The following is a 24,467-nucleotide window of genomic DNA, read 5'->3' as shown; positions in this document are numbered from 1 at the left end:
GGGTATTGGGTCACATGGCTAGAATGAAATTACTATTCATTAAAGAAGAGTAATAATTTATGTGACAAAATTAAAAGATATTTAAAAATTCTTGTTAGCAATTCCTTGAAGTTGGGTCATGGAAACTTCATTACACTACATACATTTTGATAAGCAAGGCTTCCCCAGCAATCTTTCTTCAAAAAATAATAATAATAAAAAAATGATATATTTTAAAGCTTTTTGTATACTGAGCAAATAAGCCCAAACACTGTACAAATTCAGTAGTGAAGTATCTGTCATGATTTTTGCCTTGCTTGTCATCATTAACAGAACGATAGTTCCACCCACGAGTCACTAGCACCATGACAAACCATGTTATGCCAGGATGACAACTTTTCTCATCTAAATGAAAAAAAAGAAGTCAAGAAAATGTCACTGTTCCCAGATTGAAGTCTTCTGACAAAACAAAGCTAATGACACCACAACAGTCTTTCTCAACAGATGCCTTTTACTATAACTTTGATTTGAGAAACATGCTTTGAACACAGGATATTCTCCAAGGCATTAATCGTGAATAGGGATCTCGGGACTGATTCTATTCTCTGCTTTCCAAGTCTGGATATATGGAGTTATTTTGATTGTATCTCCATTTGAGAACTGAGCCATATTGAACTGAACTAGTGGGGCAGACCATATTTAGGTGTGAACTTGAGAACTTGTGCACTAGAATGATGTAGGATTTCTTCTGTGTATACAGCACATTTTTGTGTGGAGTACTTTGTGCCCCATACGTGAAAAAAAACCCCAAAAATTTAATGCTTTTTTAACTGCTTTTAGTAGAGCTAAACACTACTTAGGTTGAATTATTTCAGCCTGGAGTAAGTTCTAACAGAGGGCTTGTTTTTTCAAGCTGCTAAGATAGTAAAGTTAAAGGTGCTTGGTTTCTCACACAGTTAAATTCAGATCAGAAGATAGGCTGATATCAGAAGGTTGATGGTGTCAGAAGATAGGAGACAGAAGATAGACTGAATTATACCACAAAGTATTTGCTACATGTATTGGGCTATTAATCTATACAAAGAAAATTTATGTTTTAAAAAATAAAAGCCAATAGAGATTAAGCCAGCTAGAAAAGCTAGGTTGAATGTTTACATTGATACCTCAGGCAGATAAAGCATGAGCTCACAGTTAGGAAAGTGACTGAGGTGGTCAACACTTCCACTCCTGCACCTTAGGCTGAGCTGTTGCTCTGCATGTAGCTGAGCCTGAGCTCCCTGCAAGGAGGATTGTGTCCCTGGCATGGTGGGGTCCTCTCAGTCTGCAGCGTGGTCATTCTCAGAGCTCTCAGCTCTCCATTTTGCAGAAGAGGAACGAAAGCACAGAGAGATTAATGCAGCTTGTGCGAGGTTGTTCTGGAAATCTGTGGTAGAGATAGGATATGCCAGGGTTCATGCTACTTTTCTGACCATCTGACCATTCTTTCTCTCCATCCTGACCAGGAATGTTCATCATTTATTGTCAAAGAAATAACTGGCAGTAGCTATACCTACTCTGCTAACCTTACCAGCTGCTGTTGTCGCTTTTTGTAATCAACATAAAGCGCTTTCAGATCCCTGCAGTGTGCTTCCATGGTTTCTTAGCTGTGCTAAGATGATCCTCATGGTGTGCTTGCTTTGTTTTTGACAATCCATATCTCTTCTCTACAGTGCCAGCCTGCCAGTGCCATCCTGCCAGTGTATGCATGTATGTGTTTCCTTCCAAGGCACACATAGACATGTGCTTCTGTTCTCTTTGCACATCTTTTTCATTCCTTCTCATAATTTACTCATGCCAGTCTGTCATCAAGTATTGTATTTCTGCCCATTCATTATTTAGTGGACAATAAAGAAATGGTAGAACACAGAACAGCACAGCACAAAGAAAAAGTACACCAGGGAGTTGGTGGACTGAGTGGTGATATGTAAGACTCAAGGAGGTATTCCAGTTTAATCCTTGCCCTGTCAGATGTTATTGCTTACTGGGGGACTGATTCTGCAAGCACTTGTGTGCCAAAATCCCACAGATACAGTTTCTGTAATGAGGACTTGCAGTTTCAGATCCTTGGAGAACAATGTTTTCTCTAGCTAACTGAAGAGGTGCCCCAGGCCTCTCTTCAGTCTCTGAAGATGCAGTTGTAGGTGACGGTTTTGTCGAGACACGGAATGACACTTGACTGCAGGCCTGTAATTAGCACTACTGATGTGAATGAACCTGTTCACAGGTTTAAAATTAAGCACATGTACTGTCATTAACAGGATCAGGACCTGAACTGATACTCTGTGTGTGTATGTGTGTGTCTGTGTGTGTGTGTTGTGTGCACTGTCTCTCAATGCCAAGGTAAGAGTTTCTGCTTCCACCATTGTTTTCTTCTAGCTGAATAACAAGGCTGAAAAGTCTTAAATGTGTATAGGTATGCCAAAAGCTACAGAAAGTTTTTAATAATTTAGAGAATTAATTTACCTCCAATTAAATTGTACCTTTAAAACATTGTATGTTGTTTACCACAACTTTAAAATGTCTATTTTTCGTTCTTCTCCTATGTCTTATGTCCTGCTGAATCGGGAAGGTGGACAAGATGGCCAGTCTCTACAACATACATGTCCGCACAGGTTGCTTCTGTAATACAGGAGCCTGCCAGATGCATTTGGGTATAAGCAATGAGGACATCCAAAGGAACCTGCAGGTTAGTTTTTCAATGAGATTACATGATATATTGCCCATGGAAAATACCTAGATTCACTGACCCAGGAGACATCTTCTGGCTATCAGTTCTGAATTTCCTAAGGATGGGAGGTTTGAAGGGAAGAGGAAAATCTGGCTCTGTATTAAAAAAAAACCCTAATTAGTTAAAAGCTGAAGTAGGTGTACCATGTCCAGTGGTTTTAAGTCTCTGCAACTTCAAGAATGACCTTTCAACTCAGTTGCCATGTTAAAGAACTAAATGAACTGAAATTGAATTCATTGAAATGGAGTGTTGAAACAAAATAATTTGATGGACCCAAAGCAGTATGTGTTGCTGGTTTTATTTCATTGGGAAACATGAATTTGTGGCTTCTTGTTCTGATTTGGAATTACATGAAATCCAGACTTCCTGCAGAACAGAAGTTCCTGGACAATTCATCTCATGTTGTTCCTTAAGTATCCTTAATTGTACTTAATAATGTTCAAGTATTATAGATCTATTGCTGTTGGATATTCCAGTTTAAAAGACATACACAAATTGGACAAGAAACAATAAATGAGAATACACAGTGAATCTCAGAGAGTGAAGTACATTTAGATGACATCTACCTAGATTACTGGTGTATTAGATTGTTAGAACATGAATGTAAACACTGTTTTCTAGATGACTAATATTTTCCATAAATTGTCATTAAAAGATGTGTAGCAGGATATATTAAAATGAAGTGGGGGAGGCTTCATGTCTGCATATTTGTCAGAGTTTGAAATTACAATAAATTAATACAGAGCAATCAAAAATTTTATTAATGGTATTTTTCGAAAGATAAAAAATCATAATGGCTGTGTTGATATTATAGCTCCCTTATAATTTCACAGAGACGTTTAGATAACTTTTGCAAACACATTTATATGCAAGATTGATAGCACAAGTTCTTAAAGGGGGAGAGCTCTTTAATATCTTCCTGCGCAAAATGGTGCTTTCATTTACCATGGAAAGCTCCATGTCCATAGTCTCCTCATGCATAATCTGTCTAAGAGAAGGTCAGTATTTGTATTTTCGAGGGGGAGCAGTTTCCCCAAGATACTCTGAGAAAGGAAAAAAAGAAAGAAAGAAAAAAAAAAGGTCTACACTTCTGCTGAAGTGCAAAATGCCAAATGACCAGCTGCAACACTCTTGGATCTCTTCATATAAGGAGGATTTTGCTAAGGAGTGGGTGGCCTCTTATGGGTCTGTAGCATGTTAATAATCCTGAACATTTAAATGGGGATAGGCCAAACCCAAACTTACAAAGAGACACTTAATGTGCCAAAAGTGGTATGATGAGGTGGTGCAGTCAAGCAGTCATTATTCTGGGACATTCTCATTAGTCCTTTGAGAAGGATCTGGATGAGTTACTGACATCATTACTGCATAGGGGAAGGCATCTCTTATCACATTGTTTGGACATATACTTCAGTTTCGCCTTTTCCCAGGGTGCTGATTGTATTCTTCCTTCCCTGATTAAGATTTCCATGTATAAAATGCCTGTCAGGGAGGACTTTCTGTCCTCAAGGGTCTCTGGAGAAGTGTGGTTAGTTCTCTTAGGATGTTAGGTAGGAACTCATTTACTTATTTGCACAGCAGGAACCTCTCTCCTCAGTCAATTAATCGATACTTGGCAGAAGGGTTACATGTATATTAACAGATGCAACCTAATTTTGCAAATGTTGCTTCTGCTCTATTGTCAAGGATAAAAACTACATCACACTGCATTAAAATATTTACTACTGTATTGCATGCTTTGACATAGAGGGTATTTTTTTTTTGTTTCTCCTTGCATAAATGGCATCTGTGTTCATTGAACTGTGACATTTCTTGCTTAAAAAAGCCCTCATGTAAATAATCTATTCACACTTCCATTTTTATGTAACAGAAATGCATAAATAAATGAATATATGAGAAAAAAAACAGCTGCTGCACTTACAGGAATAAGGAAGCTGACTTAGGACTAAATCTGGTGTCCATTGGTGAGACAGCTGTTAGATGGATGAACAAAGGGGGTCTCTAGCTTATCTCAGTGGAGGTGAGTGGCAGCATTCACTGACCCACTTACTGAGGGAGAAACTTCTGCTCTAAGGGAGAGTTTTCCAGGGAGTACTGTGTGAAAGACAGATCAAATGGAGGCTATCTATGTGGAGGTCACTATTAGCATATTTGAAGCATTTTTCAACAAAGATTTTTCATGAGTGGCAACCTGTGTTCTTCAAAGGAGGAAATGTTAGGGGGAAGGCTAGTTCCTTCCATCCTGAAAGCAAGGTGTTGACTGGATCAGCCAGACAGATTTACTGTGTATCCCAATGACAAGAGAAGTCTCTTTGGATGTTGGAGTTCTAGATTCAAGTCTCTGCTTTACAAATATCCCAGACCAGTTCTCAGCTGTATAGCTATCCACTGGGCTATTTAACATGAGCCATGAATAAGCCACTGATAATATAAAATGGAACTGTTCTGACAGCAAATATCAAGAAAACTGCCCCAGAAAGAGACTGCAGTCTCGTGGTTTGTTACTTATCTGAATGTAATATCCCAGTTTAAATCCCAGTATATCCCAGTTTAAATCCCAATGAACTATGCAGATGAGACTGGAATATATAAATGGTTGGACTGGATGATCTTAAAGGTCTTTTCCAACCTAAACGATACTATGATTCTATGATTCTATATCTGGAGACTGCCCTAGCTAACAGGTCATCCTTGGACAGACAAACTTTTTCTGATTCTTGACATGTTTTTGAGAAGTCTTTCTTGCCTTAGGGTAGGATAGGACAAGCATCTCAAACTTATCTTCTTCCCAGCTTGAGTAAGTAATAAGATAGTTGGGATTTTTTCCTCCTTTTTCTCTTTGTATTCATGAGTTAACTGAAAACAGTTTTTCAGGTTAGAATTAAGAGAATCATTAATAACTATGTAAAATTAGAGGGAATTAAGCAAAATTTGTCATAATAGCTCTCTGGTTTTCTTCCTATTTCAAACTAGGCTGGCCATGTCTGTGGAGATGATATAGACCTAGTTGATGGACGTCCCACTGGTTCTGTGAGAATATCCTTTGGCTACATGTCTTCTTTTGAAGATGCACAGACGTTTTTGAAATTCATCATAGCCACCAGACTCTCCAAGTCAGACACTGAGATTCCCTTCCAGTCCCCTGTTACAAAGCTGACGACAGAGTCTGTGCCAGATGACCACCCTTCCTTTAACAATGCAGATAAATTGTCTCCAATACCACACATCTCGGATAGAGAACTCGGGACTAATTCATCTGCGACAAAGATGACTGTCAAGTGGCAGCCACCGGAGGCCAAGGCGGAAAGCATAAGGGCAGCTGTTTCTGAGACTGCAGTACCAACATGTAGAAGAGGTGGCAAGCCCATCACTGTCACCAGCATTTACCTCTACCCAATCAAATCCTGTTCTGCATTTGAGGTATACGCTTTGAATCATTCTTAAGTATTCACCTCAACCTTGTGTTTTTCCTTACCCCTCTTGGACATGTCAACCAGGAATAGCATGTGCGTGAGATATTAGGAAGCAATATTTTGGTACCCATTTTTCCTTTTCTCCGGTTTCTAGGATCAAGTACCTGCATGCTAAGGTACTTTGAAAGATTTTCAATTAGACTGAAGTTGCAGGATGCAAATGTGCCTTCTGCTCTCCCCTCCCCCCCAACAGATAAATCTGCACATAATATGCAGTCTTGAAGAAAATCGTTGGATTTGCAAAACTTGACTAAAATATGATCAAGTAATTAGTATGCTTTTACAGAATGACATGTGATGGACTTGTAGGTGTTGATGGGTAGGCAGCAATTGAGAAATAACTTGATTAACATGTTATAATTGAGAGGAGGCTGATTTACATTACAAAGAAATGTTATCATTAAAAATACATTTGCAACAGAAATATGACATTTAAGTGTTGCTGCACTATTTGAAAGTTCATTCTTTGAAGATTTTAATTGCTTTTTTACCAAGTTAATAATACCATCACCTTAGCTGTGACTTTTTTTTTTTAAATAATGCATGATGAAATAGGTGTATGGCCCACACATGACCTAGAATGTGACTCTGCTTAGTACCATACTGGGAAGTGATTTAATGAATGTCAATATCAGTATAACTTTCCCTATGAAAACTTGCTGGTGTAGGTCACTGTCTCACATCTGAGTGAAAATTGGGGTCAAATCCAGTGACAAATCACCTGCATTTAAAATATGGCTTCTCAACTGAGTTGATCATGATTTATTATTTTTTTTTCTTAATGCAAAAAGAGGCTGGGGAATTAAAGCAAAGACGGTTAAATGATCAACAAAACATCTGTATTTTTAAATTTGGTTTGGCTTATGATGTCTTTAATTCAGAGGCACAATTTTGAGCATTAAGTGAGGCCTGAACAAACAATTTCCACACCTTATTAACCTCCCACTAAATCAAACTGTTTAGAAAATCAAAGTAATCCCACATTTCATGTGAAAATGTTTTAACCTTTGTTTAAGTGTTGCAGTTATTATAGCTGTATTACAGAAGCCCATTACAGAAGCTGCTGAAATATGTTGTAGCTGTATTGGGGCCCCTTTGGGGTTACATTCTATTTTAACATGCAGACTGGTGTTGTGAGGTGCATACCACAACATTCAGTGCTAGGAAGGCTTTGAAGTGATTGTGCCCAGGAACAGGTAAGACATACCTCAGCATGAAAGACAGCTTCTGTTTCCCCACATGCAGAGCCAGGTTTCTTCCCTTCAAGCTCTATGCGGGGAGACAACTCTAGGTGATAAATTCATACAAACCTGGTACTCCCTGGCAGACAGAACTGTAATTTTATATGGAGGTGGAAAATCCCTATTCCTCGTGCATACTTCTTGTGCCAGGCATGTGTTAATGGGCCCGGCGTGAAAGCAGGGTTCATCTTACCTCAGTTTACCCCTGCAAAGTTAGATAGTATTCTGTAAACAGTGAGAGATGGATACCTGATAATTTATCTTATTGTAAAATAGGCATCTGTGGTAGGAAAAATTAATTGTTCCTGGATATTTCTGTCTCTTTCCATTGACTACAGGAGGAATCCAAGACAGCTTGGATTCCAGCTAACACTAGCTGATTTGAATAGTTTAAAAATACAGATATTAAAATCGCAACTATATTATGAGGTTTAGTTTTGCATGTCTAGAATCATTTTTGAAGTCTAGTGTATTCTGGTTTGATTTTTTTTGATAACAAAGTATCAGCCACATTAAAACCCAGTAAGCTAAGCACTGTCAGAGCCTGTATTGCCGAAGAGAAATATACAATTAAATATATACTGACTTTAGTACATGGTATTGGAAGGGACTGGAAGTTCACTATCAATAGCATTTAATTCTTCTCCTCCTCAAAGAGCATTTTTTGTGCATTTCCACTTAGTTCCTAGAAGATACGTGAGTACATGTGAAAGAACAGTAGAAATTGACCCAATAGATACAATGAAAAGGGGCTTTCAGTGCATAAAGAAAGCAGGCCAGGAATTGAAGCCAAAAGATTGATTGATTTTCATTATTTTCAATATTGAAGTAAATCTCCAAAGAAAATGTGTTTGCTTTTGTGATCTTCTTCCTGTCCACCAGGCATTCTTCAGGTTTTTGCTCCCAAAGGTCTGAGTGGCACGTCTAGACCTGTCGTCCATTTATAACCAGCCTGTAAAAGATCTGTCAGTCTCATTGTCTGCCTATAGAAGAGGTGCAAATGACAACTTACAGCCCACTATTTGTAATGAGCTTTAAAAATCAGTTAATCCCATTCTAAATCAAGTAGTGGCTTGGTCTCTTCCTGATGACTAAAAGTAGAATAGAAAGCCAAGCTGCCAGAACCCACATCATCACTAACTGCAGAGTGCATCACCCTCCACGAATCTACGTACGTCATTACTGCAACTTCAGCCTGTATCACCTTGAAAGGGGAAAATAACCCATGCCATGTGGCACTGGAGTTTGAAGCAGGACATGCTGGAGAAACCTTACCAAAACCTTACCAAACCTTCCATTAAATGGAATCAAATCCTGAAAATCATTTTGCCTTTTAAAATATTTGTTATACCAGCATTTCTAGGCTTTATTGTGAAAAGATTGAATCCCATAGAAAAGTATTCCTTTGTAAGTCTCTTAATGGTCTTTGTCATACAAACCTCACACTTAATATTATATTATCTCCTTACTTTAGCAAACTCATAAACTTCTGAAGTAATAATCATGTAGCTTGTAGTTTCCTTGGTCTTCAGTTAGAAGCCAAGAATTGAAATGAAAACATTGAAATGTTTTAAATCTAAAATACCTTTAGATGCTTTGTAGTTGTTGGAAAGTTAGAAAAAAATTTGTTCTCCTTTGTTATCAGTTATAAGGTAGCTCTAAGCTAGTTGATGTGGAAAGGTGAAAGTGGTTTAGATATTGGGTGGCAATAAAGTCACTCCTCTTCTACTTGGATACTTGACATCAGAATCTCATAGATTTGTAAGTTCAAGTGCAGGCCTCCAGCTGGTATGGTAGGTCAGACCTTTAGCATGTGTAGTAAATGGACTTTATTGTAAGTACATGATTGCTTGCGTTTGCCTAAAATAATATGTGTGGTGGAAAATTCCAGCTGTGTGTGCAGGACCCAGCCCGTCTGCCAGTGAAGTCTGTCTGCTGACTTACTGGTTGCAGGATAGATGACTTGATTAATGGAGGGAGACCAAACTTGATGAGGATATGAGTACAAATGCACAGCTCTTTGATCTCCTCTTTAGAGTAGCATAAGCTCCTCCTCTCCTCAACTCTGATTTCTCTGCTCTATTCTAAGTGATTTAGTATGGGAGGTGCTTGACCCCCAGAGAAAATGAAAGTGCAGAGTGCTTTGGCAGCTGGGAGGATGAGGCTTGGCATGAAGATCAGCAGCTCACTGCAGGTTGGTTAGTTCCTACAGCATGTGCGTTTATATTATAAAGTGTTCCTGGCCATGGAGCAGGTTCTGTTCAGTGTTGTTCCATGGGGTTTGTACACATGGTGCAGGAAGTGGAGGGCAGAATATTCTAACTCAACTTCTTAAATGCACTTTCCTTTCCCTACAATTGTTTTATTAAATGGGGAGAAGCAGGGAAGAGTAACCTCTATCCCAGATCACTTTTTTTCTTCTTTCCCAACATAAAAATGTGTTTAAACATGCATTTTTAAACATGAACATCTCTCATGTCGATGAGTTTTGCATAATTACATAATGCAGTGTGCCCAGTGAAAAAGGTTAGGACTTTAAACATTAATAACTTTATTATTCGTGCAGTAGATTTCAGAGTATAAAAATTGCATCTCAACGCAGAAGACAAATTAGCTTTTAATTTAAAATACAATGCAAATTCCTAGTGATTAGTGGATAAATTATATGTAAGACCAGTAACATCTTTAAACTTGCATAATTTAAACCCTATTCGGTGATTCCTTTAATGTGTTCAAAAATTGTGTTAGCCTTCATGCTGACATTGCTGTGAACTATGGAAAAATACAGTCCAAAATGTTTTAAAGAAGATTCTGAAAAAAACAAAAACATGCTTTTGCAATGAATATTTTTACATTACAAGAAGAAAAATGGACTAAAGTAGGTAGGCTAAAACCATATACTGGCTGTACTATACAATGATCCTTGCTTATGACAGGTAGAGAAGACCTTATGTTGTATGGTTAGCCCACCTGCCATGCTGGGAATGAAGGCGTATGTTAGCATCTATCAGTAAAATCATGGTGTCCCTGATTTCTTTCTGTCCTCCCCTTCTAATTTGTCTCAGTAGTCAGAGATGGCCAGGCAACTTCAGGGAATCAAGTTAGAAGCTAAGTATTGCTTACTGCAATGTACACTAACCTGTTTCATTTTACTTGGCAGTAAGCTTCATTGGTTGCTTTGCTTTGCTGTATTGGTTGCCTGAACATAGGTATTTAGTGACATTTGAGTGCCCTGACTGACCTCTTGCTGCTGCTCCACTGGGATGTGGATCATCTTTGCAGCCTCTGTCATTTCTGCTAGCCTTGGGCAGACATCTCAGATGTAATCCAAGGGAGGCAAATTGAGCCACTCTTCTCGTGTCTCAGATGAAAGCAGAGCAGGCAGAATTTGCTTGAACTGCTCTAATTCAGTTGCTTGCAATCCCTTCAGCCTCTTTGAAATAATGGCGGGAGATGGTCTGCACAGGTCGCATGCCTAAGTACTAAGAATAGAAATGTGTATATTCTTCCATGCTCATCTCCAGTATCGGTATTAGCAACAAACCAGCTCTGACTGTTTCATGACTGTCTGTGACTCTCTGTCCAAGGCAGGGTACGCAGTTATTTCGTTGTTGCAACTTTATTTATTGGGGTCCTAGCAACATATGCAATACAGTAAGTTGAAAAGTGGAGAGCAAGTAGGGCACTTGACAGTGTGTGTGGGACATCCATGAGAGGACAGGGTCTCACTGCTGGGCATGAGTATGTATGATTCTTGTTACAATGACAAATACCCAGAGGAAGGGGAGAAATGGGCTGAGGACCTGTAGTCACGTGCTGCATCTCAGAGTGGAGCATGGAGTTACTTGCCATTATTTTGGACCTACTAGGGGTATTTTGAATGGAAGGCGTTGATTATTTCCAAGTATCTGCTACCTAGTCAGCTAAGCTTTCCCCACAATGCCTATCAGCATGTAAGAATTAGCTGAAGCTCTGATTAAAGAGAATATGTTTTGTTTTGCTCATAAAACCTCTTACCTTTGGTGAAGGGTAAGCAAACACTTAAGCTATTTCCTGAGTAAGATTGCTGTCCTGAAGTGGAACCAAAACAACTGAATGTTACAATAGGGAGCTAGGAATCATTGTCTTCATGCTCTTTTTCTATTTTTCTGCTCTTTTAGTTTATTCTGTTCATTATGTCTTGCAAATCCTGTAAAGATCTGTTGGATCCATGGGAGGATGTATTACCAGTTAGTGATCTTCTGTTTTGGAAGGGAGATTTGTTAGTAGGAAATTCTTGCAGCTCTCAGGTGATCACCAGCTGTTCAAATGCATTTTGTAATTTAATTATACAGGATAACAAAAAAATACTGGCCTCTCCAAAGAATAATTTCCAGCAAGGACAAAAGTCTGTTCTTCAGCCAGTATTGCGGTCTTTGGGCTATGATTCCTCTCCTAAAAAGACTGCGAAAGTTCACATCATTTACGTGCTGACAGTTTGAGGCACTTGGACAACGTGGTTTCAGATGACACTGTCAGATATAAAGTTTCCATTTTTGACTGAATTTTTCATCCATGCTCACTTAAAAAGCTGCCAAGGAATATTATAGATCAAGTAGGTTGATAAAATACATTTCTTATCTTTAAAATTTTTCCATGTATTGCCTGTATTCAATACGGTTGATAGCACTGTGGCCAAATTATTCAGAGTTCAGCTTTAATGCTTTAAGTTTCCAGTTTCAGAGTGCCTGCCCTCAGCTTTTTCTAGTCAGGCCATCAGTGTCAAGGTACTGCTGCAGGCTCCTATAGAACCTGGAAAAGTTTATAAGAATGGGATATTGTGGTTCTGTGGGGTTTTGGATAAAGCACATGCTAAACAAAAATGTGATTTTTAATTAATCTAACCAGTGCGTGCAGCCATGCTTTTCTTCAGAGCACCAGGCTGTGCCTGACATATCTTTTTCTCAATACTTTTTGCTAAAGTCTTTTGCCAGTTAATTCATGTGAGCTGTGCTAAGCTCCTGTACAAGAATTCAACAAAGTTCAGCTGTAGTTAACTTTTCTCTGTACTCAACTGTGATAGAAAGCATACATGAGTTGAAGCAGTATGTTTAAATGCCCAGCTTTATGTTAAAAGAATGGTATTAATATTTTAACATTCTGAAGGAGAAAGCAGTTATTAATATCACCCAAAGGCATTACTAAAATTGCTTTCTTTTTGGATTTCAAGATTACCATCTGTGTAGCATCAGTAACAGATGTTCTTTTCACCAGAAAAATGTACATGAAAGCAAGGACAATATGCTTGTATAGGCTATTGAATGTAAAGAGTGTTATAGAAGTAATGGAAGAACAGACTGCAAAGAAGACAATGTGTTTTGTTGTAAGGGGATCTGGAGAAACTATCATGATCCTAGCTAAACCAGAAACCTCAGTGGTGGAGCTTTTTTCAAATGGATTCATTGATAAAGTGGTTCTAGTTTTATAACAAATATGGAAGTTTTTTCCTAATTTTGAATTTCACTTTTTTCTTGCTTTTTGTTTGGTTGGTTTTGCTTTAATTCATACAACTCCCGTGAAATGTCCATGCTTTGTAAATTAAAAGAAAATTGTTGGAAGGAAAGGTCCTGAAAGTGGATGAGTGTAAGACTAAAAGCAATTTTCAAAGTGTTTCAGAGGTTGTTTACTCTATTCTCATAGTTCTGTTAAATCAAAGTATATGATAATATGTAACAAATTATAGTAACTCCATTTTGATTTGTCAGCTTTGTGCAGTGATATCTTTATCTTTGATTTGCAATTAAGGTTTGTCTTATTAAAGGCTGACATTGGCTTGCACAAGTTTTCCTGATTTCAAAGTATTTCATTAATGGTTTCTTTTCCCTCTCTTTTCAGCGTGAATCTAGTATTGCAGCTAACATTTTCTAAACCTTTGTATCCCTTTCTGGTGCTTTTCCAGGTCACAGAATGGCCAGTGGGAAACCAGGGTTTGCTGTATGACCGTAACTGGATGGTTGTAAACCAGAATGGAGTCTGCGTGACTCAGAAGCAGGAGCCAAGGTTGTGTCTTGTAAATCCCTCAATTGATCTGAAGAAAAAAGTTATGGTCATCCAGGCAGAAGGTTAGTAACCAATATCCTTCTCTCCTTTTCATTATCCGTGTCAAGCTTCTAGACAGAGACACTTGCATGCACCCACCAAACTACTGAATGCTGTGTATGCTTACATACTTCAGGGACAAATTCTGCTACCAGCTGTGGGCAAAGAAAGCCTAGGCTGTATTAAACAGCTATGGGCAGTTTCCTAGCTTGTTGTTAGGACGGGCAGAGAGTAGACAGTGACTCCTATGTGCAATCATAAAGTGGATGCTCCAGGAAAGAATAATGAATTGACAGATACGGAAATTTACTGACTAGTCTAGCTCTCCACATCATGGACTACATCAGCCTGAAGCGACTGTTATTGCTGTAAGGGTAAAGGAATAGGAGTCTAACATCAAACACCCTGGCCAAAGACCTTTCCATTTTATAGCTCTCCTCCTCCTTCCAGTTGTGGAACTAGAGGGGTAGAGTCTTCAGTGGAAATTAGTATGAATTAAAATAAAGACCAGACATTATTTAGCTTAGTTAGATACTTGCACTAGCAGGCAAATATTTCATGATGTTTGGGCTTCTCTGGATTCATCAGAACCCTTTTTATTCTCTGCTGAGGGGAAAAAAAAGAAAAAAAACCTTATGGAAAGTATTACACAAAGCCCTTTGCTACTTGGGGGTGCAAATTATTTATTTTGCTAACAGTACTGTTAGCACTGAACGCTGGAACAGGTTTGTTTTCCACAAAAGTAATTATTAATGCCAAGTTTGCATGTGTATGAATGGTGTTAATCATTTCCCTGGGGTCTAACATTTACTCAGCCTGTATGTCTTAACCATTAATAATATATGTGCCCACATTTTCAGCAGCTAGAGGAAAACAAGAGAACCTATATTCAGATTTTTCACCCTTTATTAGAAATCCATGTAAGTGGATCTGTAACTACAGTCTCCTTTCTGTTTATACATTACAGTTGTTGTCCTCTCCAGATGTCTGAGCACTCTCCATAAAATTAAATCTGACCATTTGATTTCTTTTATCTGGAATAGGTTTGTTAAATGTACATTTGGGTACTTCCACTAGTCTTGTGTGATTTTGTATTTCAGATCCCAAACACAATCTAATGTCTTCTTAGGCATTCCAGCCTGCCTCATTGGCACAAACGCTGCTATTTTCCACTCTTCCCTTTGTAATCTTTCTTTGAAAAGGTATGATTAATTCATGTCAATTCTATGTGGAGCACCTTGCAACTCAAATTTTTGTAGTACAGTTACATAGACACTCCCACAACTTTTAAATTCTCAAGTGCTTCAGAGCTAATTATTTCTAGAAATTCGGTTCCTTTCCATCTCTCTTCCTTTCTGCTGGTACCTCTTGGTTGCAGACACAATGTGAAGTCTTGTCCAAATGTTCTCCATTTAGCCTTCACATTTCCAGAGGTTCACCTCTGTTGGGCCTTTTGATTGCTCTTCTAAGTATGTTCTTAATTTTTTTCCTTGCTTGTACCACATTGTTCAGACAAGTGCTTATCCATTAGTATATTTGCCTGTCAATAGCTGCACTGACATACTTCAGAGAGTCAGGAAAAAGTTTTCTTAGACGGAAGTGACAGTCAGGGAACAGAGTTCTCACTGAGATGTACAATCTCTTGTCATAGTTAGTGCCAGGGTGAACCTTTAAATCCTACATTTTACTTTGTGTCATTTTTTGAGTTTTCACTGTCATTCACCTTCCTTCCTATGAAAGTGAGAAATTTCCTTCCAGAAGTGATTGACCAAGTCTGTGGATCACTTTTCTGCCCCAAAGTGATCAATCAGATCTCCATGTGCTCTAACAGAAACATGGTTGGCATTTATTTATAGCCTGCATTGGTACAGCCAGTATGTAAGAGTGGAGTCATTTTATTCTTTGTATAATGACTCTAGATACCAATAATCTTAGCCCATAAGGTGGTCTGGGCCCTCTTTTTATAACAGTCCTGCTATTTTTCACTCTCATACTGTACTTGCAATCTGTGGTATTTTTTTAATGCTTGACAGTGAGGTAATGGCTCTCATTTCCTTGGGGAGACTATTCCAGAGGTTACTGCTCATAAAATAGCACAGTGATGAGAACGCGTATGAACTGACAGGGTAAGACTGAGCAGGTAAATCTGTAGAAAGTTATTTCAATATTTATTCTGTTTTCTTTCCTCTTACCTGAAGTCTAAATGCATGATTTGTTTGTTGGTGTTAAATTTTTAGTTTTTTCTTTTATCCCTTCACATACGTGGGTCATTGTTATATCATCATTTCATGGCAGACAAATAATTTAATAAGTTGACTCTTTCCTTGAAAATCCCATCTTAATCACTGTTGCTTTTGTCACCACTCTCTCCAGCCTGTCAGTAGTTTGTTGCTAAGGTAGGACCTGAAGCTGAACACGACGTGTGTAGCTGGAGCAGCAATCAGTGCAGTGAGGAGCAGTAAGCCCTCTGATGAGCCAGGCTGGCTGTTGTGCAGCTCAGAGCCTTCACTGGCCTACATCTGTGGCTAATGGTATTTCAGATTCGTAGCACTTAGCCTGCTGACTACAGCCACCTCCAGGTCTCTTCCAACTTTGTTGCTTTGCGAGTTTCTTTCTCCCACTGGATGCCTCCCACCCAGACTGCCTTTCCTCAGCTACAGTAGCATGCATCTTTCCAAGAGGAGTTTTGTTTCCTCCAACTCCCCCTCTCCTCCCCCTGCCCTCACTCCCCGTGCAGTTCCTCTGTTTTTCTCGGTGTGATGGGGACATTTCTGGTGGTGAGGAGTGGGTGAGGGAGGCGACAGCGATGAAAAAAGAGAGGCAAAACCTTTGAGCTGCACCTTTACTGCACCTCTTGCTCTGCCGAACATGAAAACCCAGCAGCTCCCAGCTGACCAGGTGACAACTGCAGTCAAGCTAGCTGCCTTCCTCCTGCTCCTCTGCGAGGAGGCTGTAACCACTCTGCTTTCTCTACCAGTTTCTCCGCTGTCATCTGTGCTTTTCTCATTGTGAGAGCAGGCTGTGGCAATCATCTCCAACTAGAGCGCGCTTTGCTGTCTGGAGGTGTCTCTCTCCAATAGAGAGAGCCTAAGGCAACTGTGCTGCTGGATTAGGTGCCTCTGGTAAGTGCCTAAAGCCCAGTGGGGCAAATCCCACATAGCTGAATTATGCGGCATTCTTAAAGAACATTTTGCTGTTACACTGTTAGATTATGGTGAAGACTTTATCTGTGCCGCTTTTAAAACATAATGAGCCTGTTCTCTCTCCCCGCCTCCAGGCACGTGCTTTCCTCTCCCTCTAGAACTTTTCATTAGTGGAAAATTTGTTTATGGCTATTTTATTTCAATGTGGCTTAATATTCTCTGTCGTCTCTGTCCAACAAAATAAAACTGTCAGCATGATTTAGTGTGACAGTAACTACTTTAATACCTTTTGCTGAATCCTCTCTGTGCTGAGACACCGCTTCATGTTCTTTCTTTAATCCCTGTGAGTAGTGTGTCTCCGTAGCCCGTCTGAAAACCAGCCTTGGATGGGCAGACCCGCTGTCTGACTGACCCGGCTGTGCGGTCCTGCCATCCCTATGGGTAGCAAGGACATCAGAGTGGGGCTGTAGACAAGGCCAAAACTGCTCAAAGGCTTAGGACCCTTCCCTTAGCATGCCTGCAAAATTAGTTGGCTTGCACGGCAGCCAGGGAGCTCCAGGTATTCCACTGATCCCTGAGGAAGGGGGTAAGTGAGAGCAGAGGGAGAGGAAGGGCTTGTGCTTGGTCTCTCATTGGCTGTACTTTACTTCGGTGGAGGGAGTGAGATTTTAATTTTGCAAAACTTCATTTCTGAATTTTGTCAGAATTATTTTCTTAAGCTATGTGGTTGTTAACAGGCATTTCCTATTTTTTTTGACGTGAAGAGTCTAACCCTTGCTATCACAGGACCCACTTTGAGAAAATCAGTGTAACTTTAAATAAGCCCCTGTGGAGAAAGACAACTTCTTCTGTCTTGACCAAAGCACTTAATGGTTAGGCTCCCAGCAACTTAAAGGTGGGCAGGAGCAAGTGCCTTTATTTCTAGAAGCTGTATTACTTGAGTGGGAATCAAGGGAAATCTTGTTGTCCTGCTTCAACAAATACATGGGGGCACAGATTACACTGGGCTTGTTCCTGACTGACATAAAAGCAAGCCAAACAGAATTTAGCTGAGAATACGTTTCTGTAGAAGACTAATTTCTCTCTTTCCATTTTAGCTAACAATCAGCATTACTCTGGCAAGTTAGGCATTGGTTTGCCACTGCACAGAGAGGGAGATTTTGAGTGTTATGAAGGCCCTTTAAAGTATTGGAGTAGAAAGAAACTAGAAAAACTGAGCAACTAATTACACTTTACGGAGTTTATTGTGCCTTCAAATAGTCATGTGTTAGTGCCAATAAAAATAATGGGAATTAAGTGCATACACTGACGAAAGAATATACATGAATAGTTTATATTTCAGTCTATTGAAATAACAGATCTCTAATTTTTCTCATTGACTGAAAATAGGAGCTATAAAGACAAGAATAATTTTTTTTATATTAATACTGTGAGCACATCTGTGAATTTTATTATCAAGCAAATGACCATGGAGAATGACAGCTTTTACATTTTAGTAACTGGCAATATTCTGCTTTATTTTTTTTGCCTTAAGATAGAATAAAATTGTAATTAACAATGTTTAACTGACCTAAACATCACTGTAAAATGTGTACTATTCAATAAAAATGTGATACACTTGCTAGTGTATAAAAGCAGGGCTTTTTAAAGCCCTGAGACTCTATTTTAAGAAATGTTGTGAGTATGCCTTGCTTAGAAAGTATTTTTAAAAGACAGAACAGCTAAGGATGCATACAGGATGAAACCTTTCAAACTGTTCTTTTCCAGAAGGAATGATACTGATGTTTAATTATTTCAAAGTACAAGAGCATTAGTTCTAGTTTATAAGATGTTAACATTGGCTTCTTTTTCAGGTTGTTGCAAGCAAGTTCAATGCATTTATTATTTATGTGTTTTATTTTCCTAAGTGAACCTAGCTTTTCCTCCTCTGTCTTTGCTTCTGAAGTATACTAACATCATTAGCTAAAAAAGGAGTAGACATCTTTCTGTATTGAAAACTTGCATGGAACAGAGCTGTTAGTTGTGATATAGTGAATCTGAACTACTTTTCATTATTCTTCAGAAGAGAATAAAACAATTTGATTTCACCATATCACAGAGTTGGTAGAGCTTGATTCTTATTTGTACTGCAGTAATATAAACAGGAAGTAATGAGTGAAATTGAAACATGCTGATACAAAGCGGGGGTACAGGAGATCACTCTTTGCTGGTTTATGTTGCAGTATAATGGAAAAGAGTTGGATTCATTGCAGCCACACAGTAAAACCCTTTGTTTGTTGTTTCAGATTATTGCTTTCAATGAACAGAAGGGAAAATAGTACAGCTTTTCTTTTAGTTCTAGCAAGCCACAGTAGCCTTTCCATCTCTGGCTCATTCTGTTCAAGATAAGAAAACTATGGAAGAAACTGTTAACGTAGATCATTACCAGGGATTCCTCATCTGGTTTAAACTTAAAGATGGATAGATGGGAATAATTCTCTCATTAGTGGCTTCCATACATTTTATCTTTAAATTATTGTAGTTTTATGACACATTATATTTCTTCACTTGAACAGCCTGTGCTTATTCGCCCCCCCCACCCCGCTCCATCCTTCATTTTTCACCTTTCTGATCACTCCATCCCACCACTCCCAAAACACCCAACCTGACAGTGATTAACTTCATCTCCTGATTTGCTAGAGGGAGCACAACAGTGATAAACTCATCCTTTCAACAGAAACCATGACTGAGCAGTAATTCTGTGCCAGTTTCGTTGCCTGAGATGCACAGTTACTCAAAGCTGAAATTGTATATTCCTTAATGTGGTTTGGGTACCAAGGTCATCTGCAGACTTCGCTCTTTGCATTATCATTTGGAGCCACCTGCAGGCAGAGAATATAATTCTAGCAAAAACAAAGAGGATTTTTGTCACATGCTATTTGGGAGGCTGCTGTGATTCTGAACAGGTGCAAAAATAAGAACTTTTTTTCCTAAACCTATATTTCTGCATAAATGGGTTTTTTTTAATATGGTTTGCTCTCTGCCCATCTAGGCATGGACCCAATATCTGTATCACTAGAAGAAAATACTGGAAAAGAAGCTGTGATCTGTGAGAGTAAAGTCTGTTCACACAGGTGAGTGAGAGCAGAGAGAAATCAAAGCTGAAAATCACTGCAATGACACTCAGGACATGATTGGATTGACACACAGGGGCAGAAGTCCTTGAAAAAAGAGGGGGAGGGTAGAAAGCAATGAATGACTTAGTGTACCAGGAGAAGACGGATTTAGATAGGTAATTTGGCATGCCCAGCATGTCTGGTAGAAAACACTAAAAAATAATAAAAATTAAAAAGGAGGGGAAGGACTGTCTCCTGTCTCCTCACAGTCTCCTGACTGTGATGACTTGGCACTCACTTGAATAAGGGAGATCTTTGTTTTACTTGCCACAAGGATAAGAAAAGGGAATGGTGTCCCCAGTTACTTCCAAATGCCAACTGGGGGCCTCAGCAGGACCTTAGAATTAAGTTCCTTCTTTTGACAGTAATGATGCTGGCAACTTTGCCCATTTCATGCTGTGCAAATTCAAAATTGCTAGAACCCGCTGAGGTTATAAACAGCTTTCCATATTTACAACCCTTTTTAATTTTGTTTTGACCACCCATGTTGATCAGTGTCCCCTTAACAATCTTGGGAAGATTGCAGGTGAGTATGTGAAATAACATTAACTCCAATCAAGAGACATACCACTTCAGTGAAATATAACATTATGCATAAATTAATTTCCTATCAGTGAACTTAAGTGTTTATCCAGCATATTTTCTAAGTACTTCCCAATCTCATTAAGTTTTCTGAGTAGCAGTGTATCAAGTGCCTTCCTAAAGTACATTTGCATTATCTGCTATGTTTCTTTTCACTGAGTCTCTTGGTAAGTCCAACTGAAAGAGCCACTTACAGATTTCTGTCTTCTTTTAACCAAGGTATACTAATTCTTTGTAACGCTCTACATTTGCGTCTCTGAGGGTAGCACATAAACAAACCAGCAGAAGACCTGGCCATTTTCCCCATGGAGCCATGCAGGAAATTATCTTCTTCTTTTCTACTAGCTATTCAGATGATAAGAGGATCTTTTTCTCAAAAGTTTATTTTCCTCAGGTAGTGGAATTTACGCACGAGTCATTTGTTTTAACCATCTGTCCCACTTCCCTTAGCGTTGACTCATCCTTAGCCTCCCTATGGTTAGCCCATCTATTACAGGCTGTAAAACAGCTTAGGTTATCTGTCTGTCTGTGTGCATATAATTGGCTGCCATACTATTTATTGTAGCTTGTCTTTCATGTCACTGACTGTGTCATTTTTAATGTATGAAATAGGAAATTTTCATGGGAAACTGCTTCAAGTTCTGAGCAGGAAGAAAAGGATGGAATGACAAAGAAAGGGGAGATGCAAGACAAATTGCACAGTGGGCTGTGATTAGCAAATAAACAAGGCAGAAAGTAAGGCAGACTGAGTGGACAACGTTGACGAGGCTCCCAAACTGCTCAGAGATCCAACAGCGCTGATGCCAGGTTCCCGTGTTTTAGCAGGGGAGCCTCCGGGGCCAAAAAATGGAAATAAGAGCAAAACAGTGCTTTGCAGGAGGACAGGAGTTAATTTGTGGTCTGGGGTCTTTTCTGCGAAATGGCTGAGGTGAGCAGTGGGACCAAAAGTCTTTGTTAAAAGGCTTTTATTCAAAAGAAACCCCTACTGAAAGCATTTTCCGCTTATTAATTCTGCTCTCTGACACTGTGATTTCATCCAGTTGTGTTGGCTTAGGCAGTTACTCTGAATTTACACTGAGTTGGCTGGGGAAAGCGCATGATTTAGAATCTGCAAACAGTCGTGTTAGGAAGTTTAATTTCACAGCAGCCACGAAAGTTTAATGAGCCCAAGTTTCCCTTGTGAAGCAATTTATCAGTGTTAGCCTTCATCTCAGCAGGGGTTGTCCATCAGCACATGCTGCTCACATCTGAGGGACATGGCTTTCTAGAAATCTATCTAACAATGGACAGATGCAAGTAGAAGCTAGTGATGTTAAGGTTATTGATGTTGTAGAAGACCCTAAATGCTCAAGGTTAGTGCTCTACTGAGTGCTCTACTCTACTCTACAGCCTCCTCTTTGACAGGCCACAATATCAAAGAGATCAAAGGAAGGGTATCAGTGGTAGAAGACAACAAAGGCATAGTTAAAAACAAGGTGAACTGAGCCTGCTGTGCGTAAATGTATGTATTATGTCTCTTGGGATCAATATTCAGACTTCAACTGTCCTTGTTTCTTGTTCTATAAATTACCTAGCTAGAGGGACCAGCTGTAACGCACTGAAGCTAAATGACATAGTAAGAAGATAAGTGGGGAACTCAAGGCAAACAGCAAGTAAAATCTGAGAGAACTAGGCCCTCCTTTATAAATTGCCTGACATGTGCCAAATGAAATGTAATGCTGACAGGAGTAAAGTAATACTCAACAAAAATAAACATAAGCAGAAAATGAGCAGAATTGAGCTACAACAGAAGGACTTTGAATAAGACCTTGATGGTACTTGCTCAGAAAATGGTCTGAGGATAAGGGAAAGCGATTTGAAAACATAGGAGTCTTGGAATACAAAAACTACACAGTGACATCTGATGAAATACTAGGACTGCTGTGTGTCTCTAATTCAGCCACTGTGACTCAAAATGGTAAGCAAATAAAAAAAGAGGGCAAAACTTTGATTCTGATTTATAAAGTATCAGGCTGCTAGAGGTAATTGCCTCAGGAGAGAATTTAAATGCCCCTAACACCTCTGTTTGGGTGGGAAAAAATATTTGGGGAATTTGTTTCGCCTATACTGTTACCATGGAAGATTCATGCCTTCTCATTAGCAGCCTTCTCCCTAACACAGAGACCAGCAAGGACACAAGACTGCTCAGCTCAGACTGTAGAATCTCATGTGAAGTCTCACCTTTTGGCCCCTGTTTCATTCCACAGTGCCTGCATCTCATAATACCAGTTTCATTTCAGCTCTAGGACATTGCTGGCTAGATGCAGCTGTGGTTGGCATCAGTCCAGTCTCAGAGTGGGGAGAGGGATGCAGAGCTGCACCACAGTCAAAATTCAGAACAATCGCTGAAGAGATATCTGATCCTTGCCGGATTATAAAATCTCTTTGATTTCACTTGTCCTGGCTTTCTACCTGTGTAATTCAGCTGAACCTACAAAGCATTTCGTAAAGGCAAGCTGCTTCTCTCAATCCTAGGGCTTAGCGGCTTTTGCTCTGAGGAGCTGTTTTCTTGTTTCACGGAGCAGGTGGTCTTCATGCAGATCAGCTTCTTTGGCTGGATAGGACAAAAAAGTGAGCATAGGACCACTGCTACCTCGCTTTCCTTACTACAAGAACCCTGCCTAGATCAGCATGAGAATTTGCATTTCTCTTATCTGTTTATGCCATTTAAAAGTTAGATGTCAGTCAAATCTCCCTTTGTAGTCAATAAAGAGAGTTAAATACTCCCTGAGTAAGAGTCATCCCATCCTGAGGTCTAATACAGATGGGAACTACTTAGGGCTTTCTGTTACCTGTGAGGGGAACCCAGATAAATAATTTAATATTGAAGTTAAGATTACTCAGGGCTGAGGAATCTAATGGCAAATAGGATCACTTCCCAGTGGTCTGATCTGTGCCCTTCCTGAACAAAGAGAGGTGATCTCAGGATCCTTTTAGGAAAGGTTATATCCAGGTAAAGAAGCTAAATTGCATAACTCACTAGACAGTTTACTAGTAATGGAAACCATCTTTAGATAGAGAGATACTTGGGCTCTGCTAGTGGAGCCATAGTTTTAATGTGGAATGTGTGTACTAACATGAATTAAATTAGGGAAGTAACATCATTGTACCTGATGGGATCATTAAAAATTAAATACAGTGTGGCACAGTGGGGCAATCTTAAATTCAACTCAGATTAATCCTCTTTGGTTTAGTAAAAAGCACAGACCAGAGAATAACTTTTTCATAATACCGTATTGTACTTTGTAATATGGGGTACCAGTTACAATTATTTAATCCTTTATTCCACAGTAATTTTCTGTATAAAACTAAATTAGATCCCGTGAATATTAACTTCAAGACTAACAGAGCAAAGTTGAGGAAATTGGGAGATAAAATTATGCAGAAATTCACATATCTGCTTTATCACTCATCAGAGAATACAGATTTTGTATTTTGTATTGGAGGAAGGAGAATAAACATCTTTGTAATTCGTCTTCAGTTTTGCAAATTAATGTTTGGGCAATGAAATTCTGCTAAGTCCCTCTTCTCTCATAACAGGGTAAAAACGTATGACTGTGGAGAAAGACTTGCTGACTGGTTCTCTTTGTTTCTTGGTCGCCCATGTCGCTTGATAAGACAAAGCTCAGACATGAAAAACGGGTCACATCAGAAAAATGCAAAAGGTATGTTGTCATCCTTAAAAATATTTGTGATTCCTCACTTAGTAAACATCAGGCTCGTGCACTTCATACTGACTATATAATTACCCTGATAAAGGGTGAAGGAGTCATTCAGTACAGATCTAGTAGGGTTCAAAGGGTATATTTATACCCAAACTATCTTTATGCTGCCCTTCTACTTGTTACATTTGGTGAAAATGTACAGATACACCAATCTGGGGTTTTTTTATCATTATGACCATGATTTTGTCTGGAAACTCAATGATCATTTTGAAAAATGATCATGAAAAATCTATAAACAAAGAATTTATTCTTAGACTAAGTTTCATTATAAAAAAGGATCAAATG

At 39.1% G+C, this 24,467-nt stretch overlaps 1 protein-coding gene across 1 annotated transcript in view; it reads left to right on the top strand.

The window, feature by feature from the left end:
- The window catches only part of MOCOS (molybdenum cofactor sulfurase), a 237,960-nt gene that overhangs the window by 199,115 nt on the left and 14,378 nt on the right, over positions 1–24,467 (top strand). The window contains exons 7-11 of the mRNA XM_075705959.1: positions 2,588–2,704; positions 5,720–6,166; positions 13,399–13,561; positions 19,713–19,794; positions 23,998–24,122. Of these exons, the coding sequence (XP_075562074.1) occupies positions 2,588–2,704; positions 5,720–6,166; positions 13,399–13,561; positions 19,713–19,794; positions 23,998–24,122 (934 nt within the window). The remainder of the gene's footprint in view (positions 1–2,587; positions 2,705–5,719; positions 6,167–13,398; positions 13,562–19,712; positions 19,795–23,997; positions 24,123–24,467) is intronic.

The sequence above is a fragment of the Pelecanus crispus genome, chromosome 2 (genome assembly GCF_030463565.1).
Source record: "Pelecanus crispus isolate bPelCri1 chromosome 2, bPelCri1.pri, whole genome shotgun sequence".
Classification (NCBI taxonomy): domain Eukaryota; kingdom Metazoa; phylum Chordata; class Aves; order Pelecaniformes; family Pelecanidae; genus Pelecanus; species Pelecanus crispus.
The sequence above is the reverse complement of the archived record's forward strand: the minus strand, read 5'-3'. Positions and strand labels throughout refer to the sequence as shown.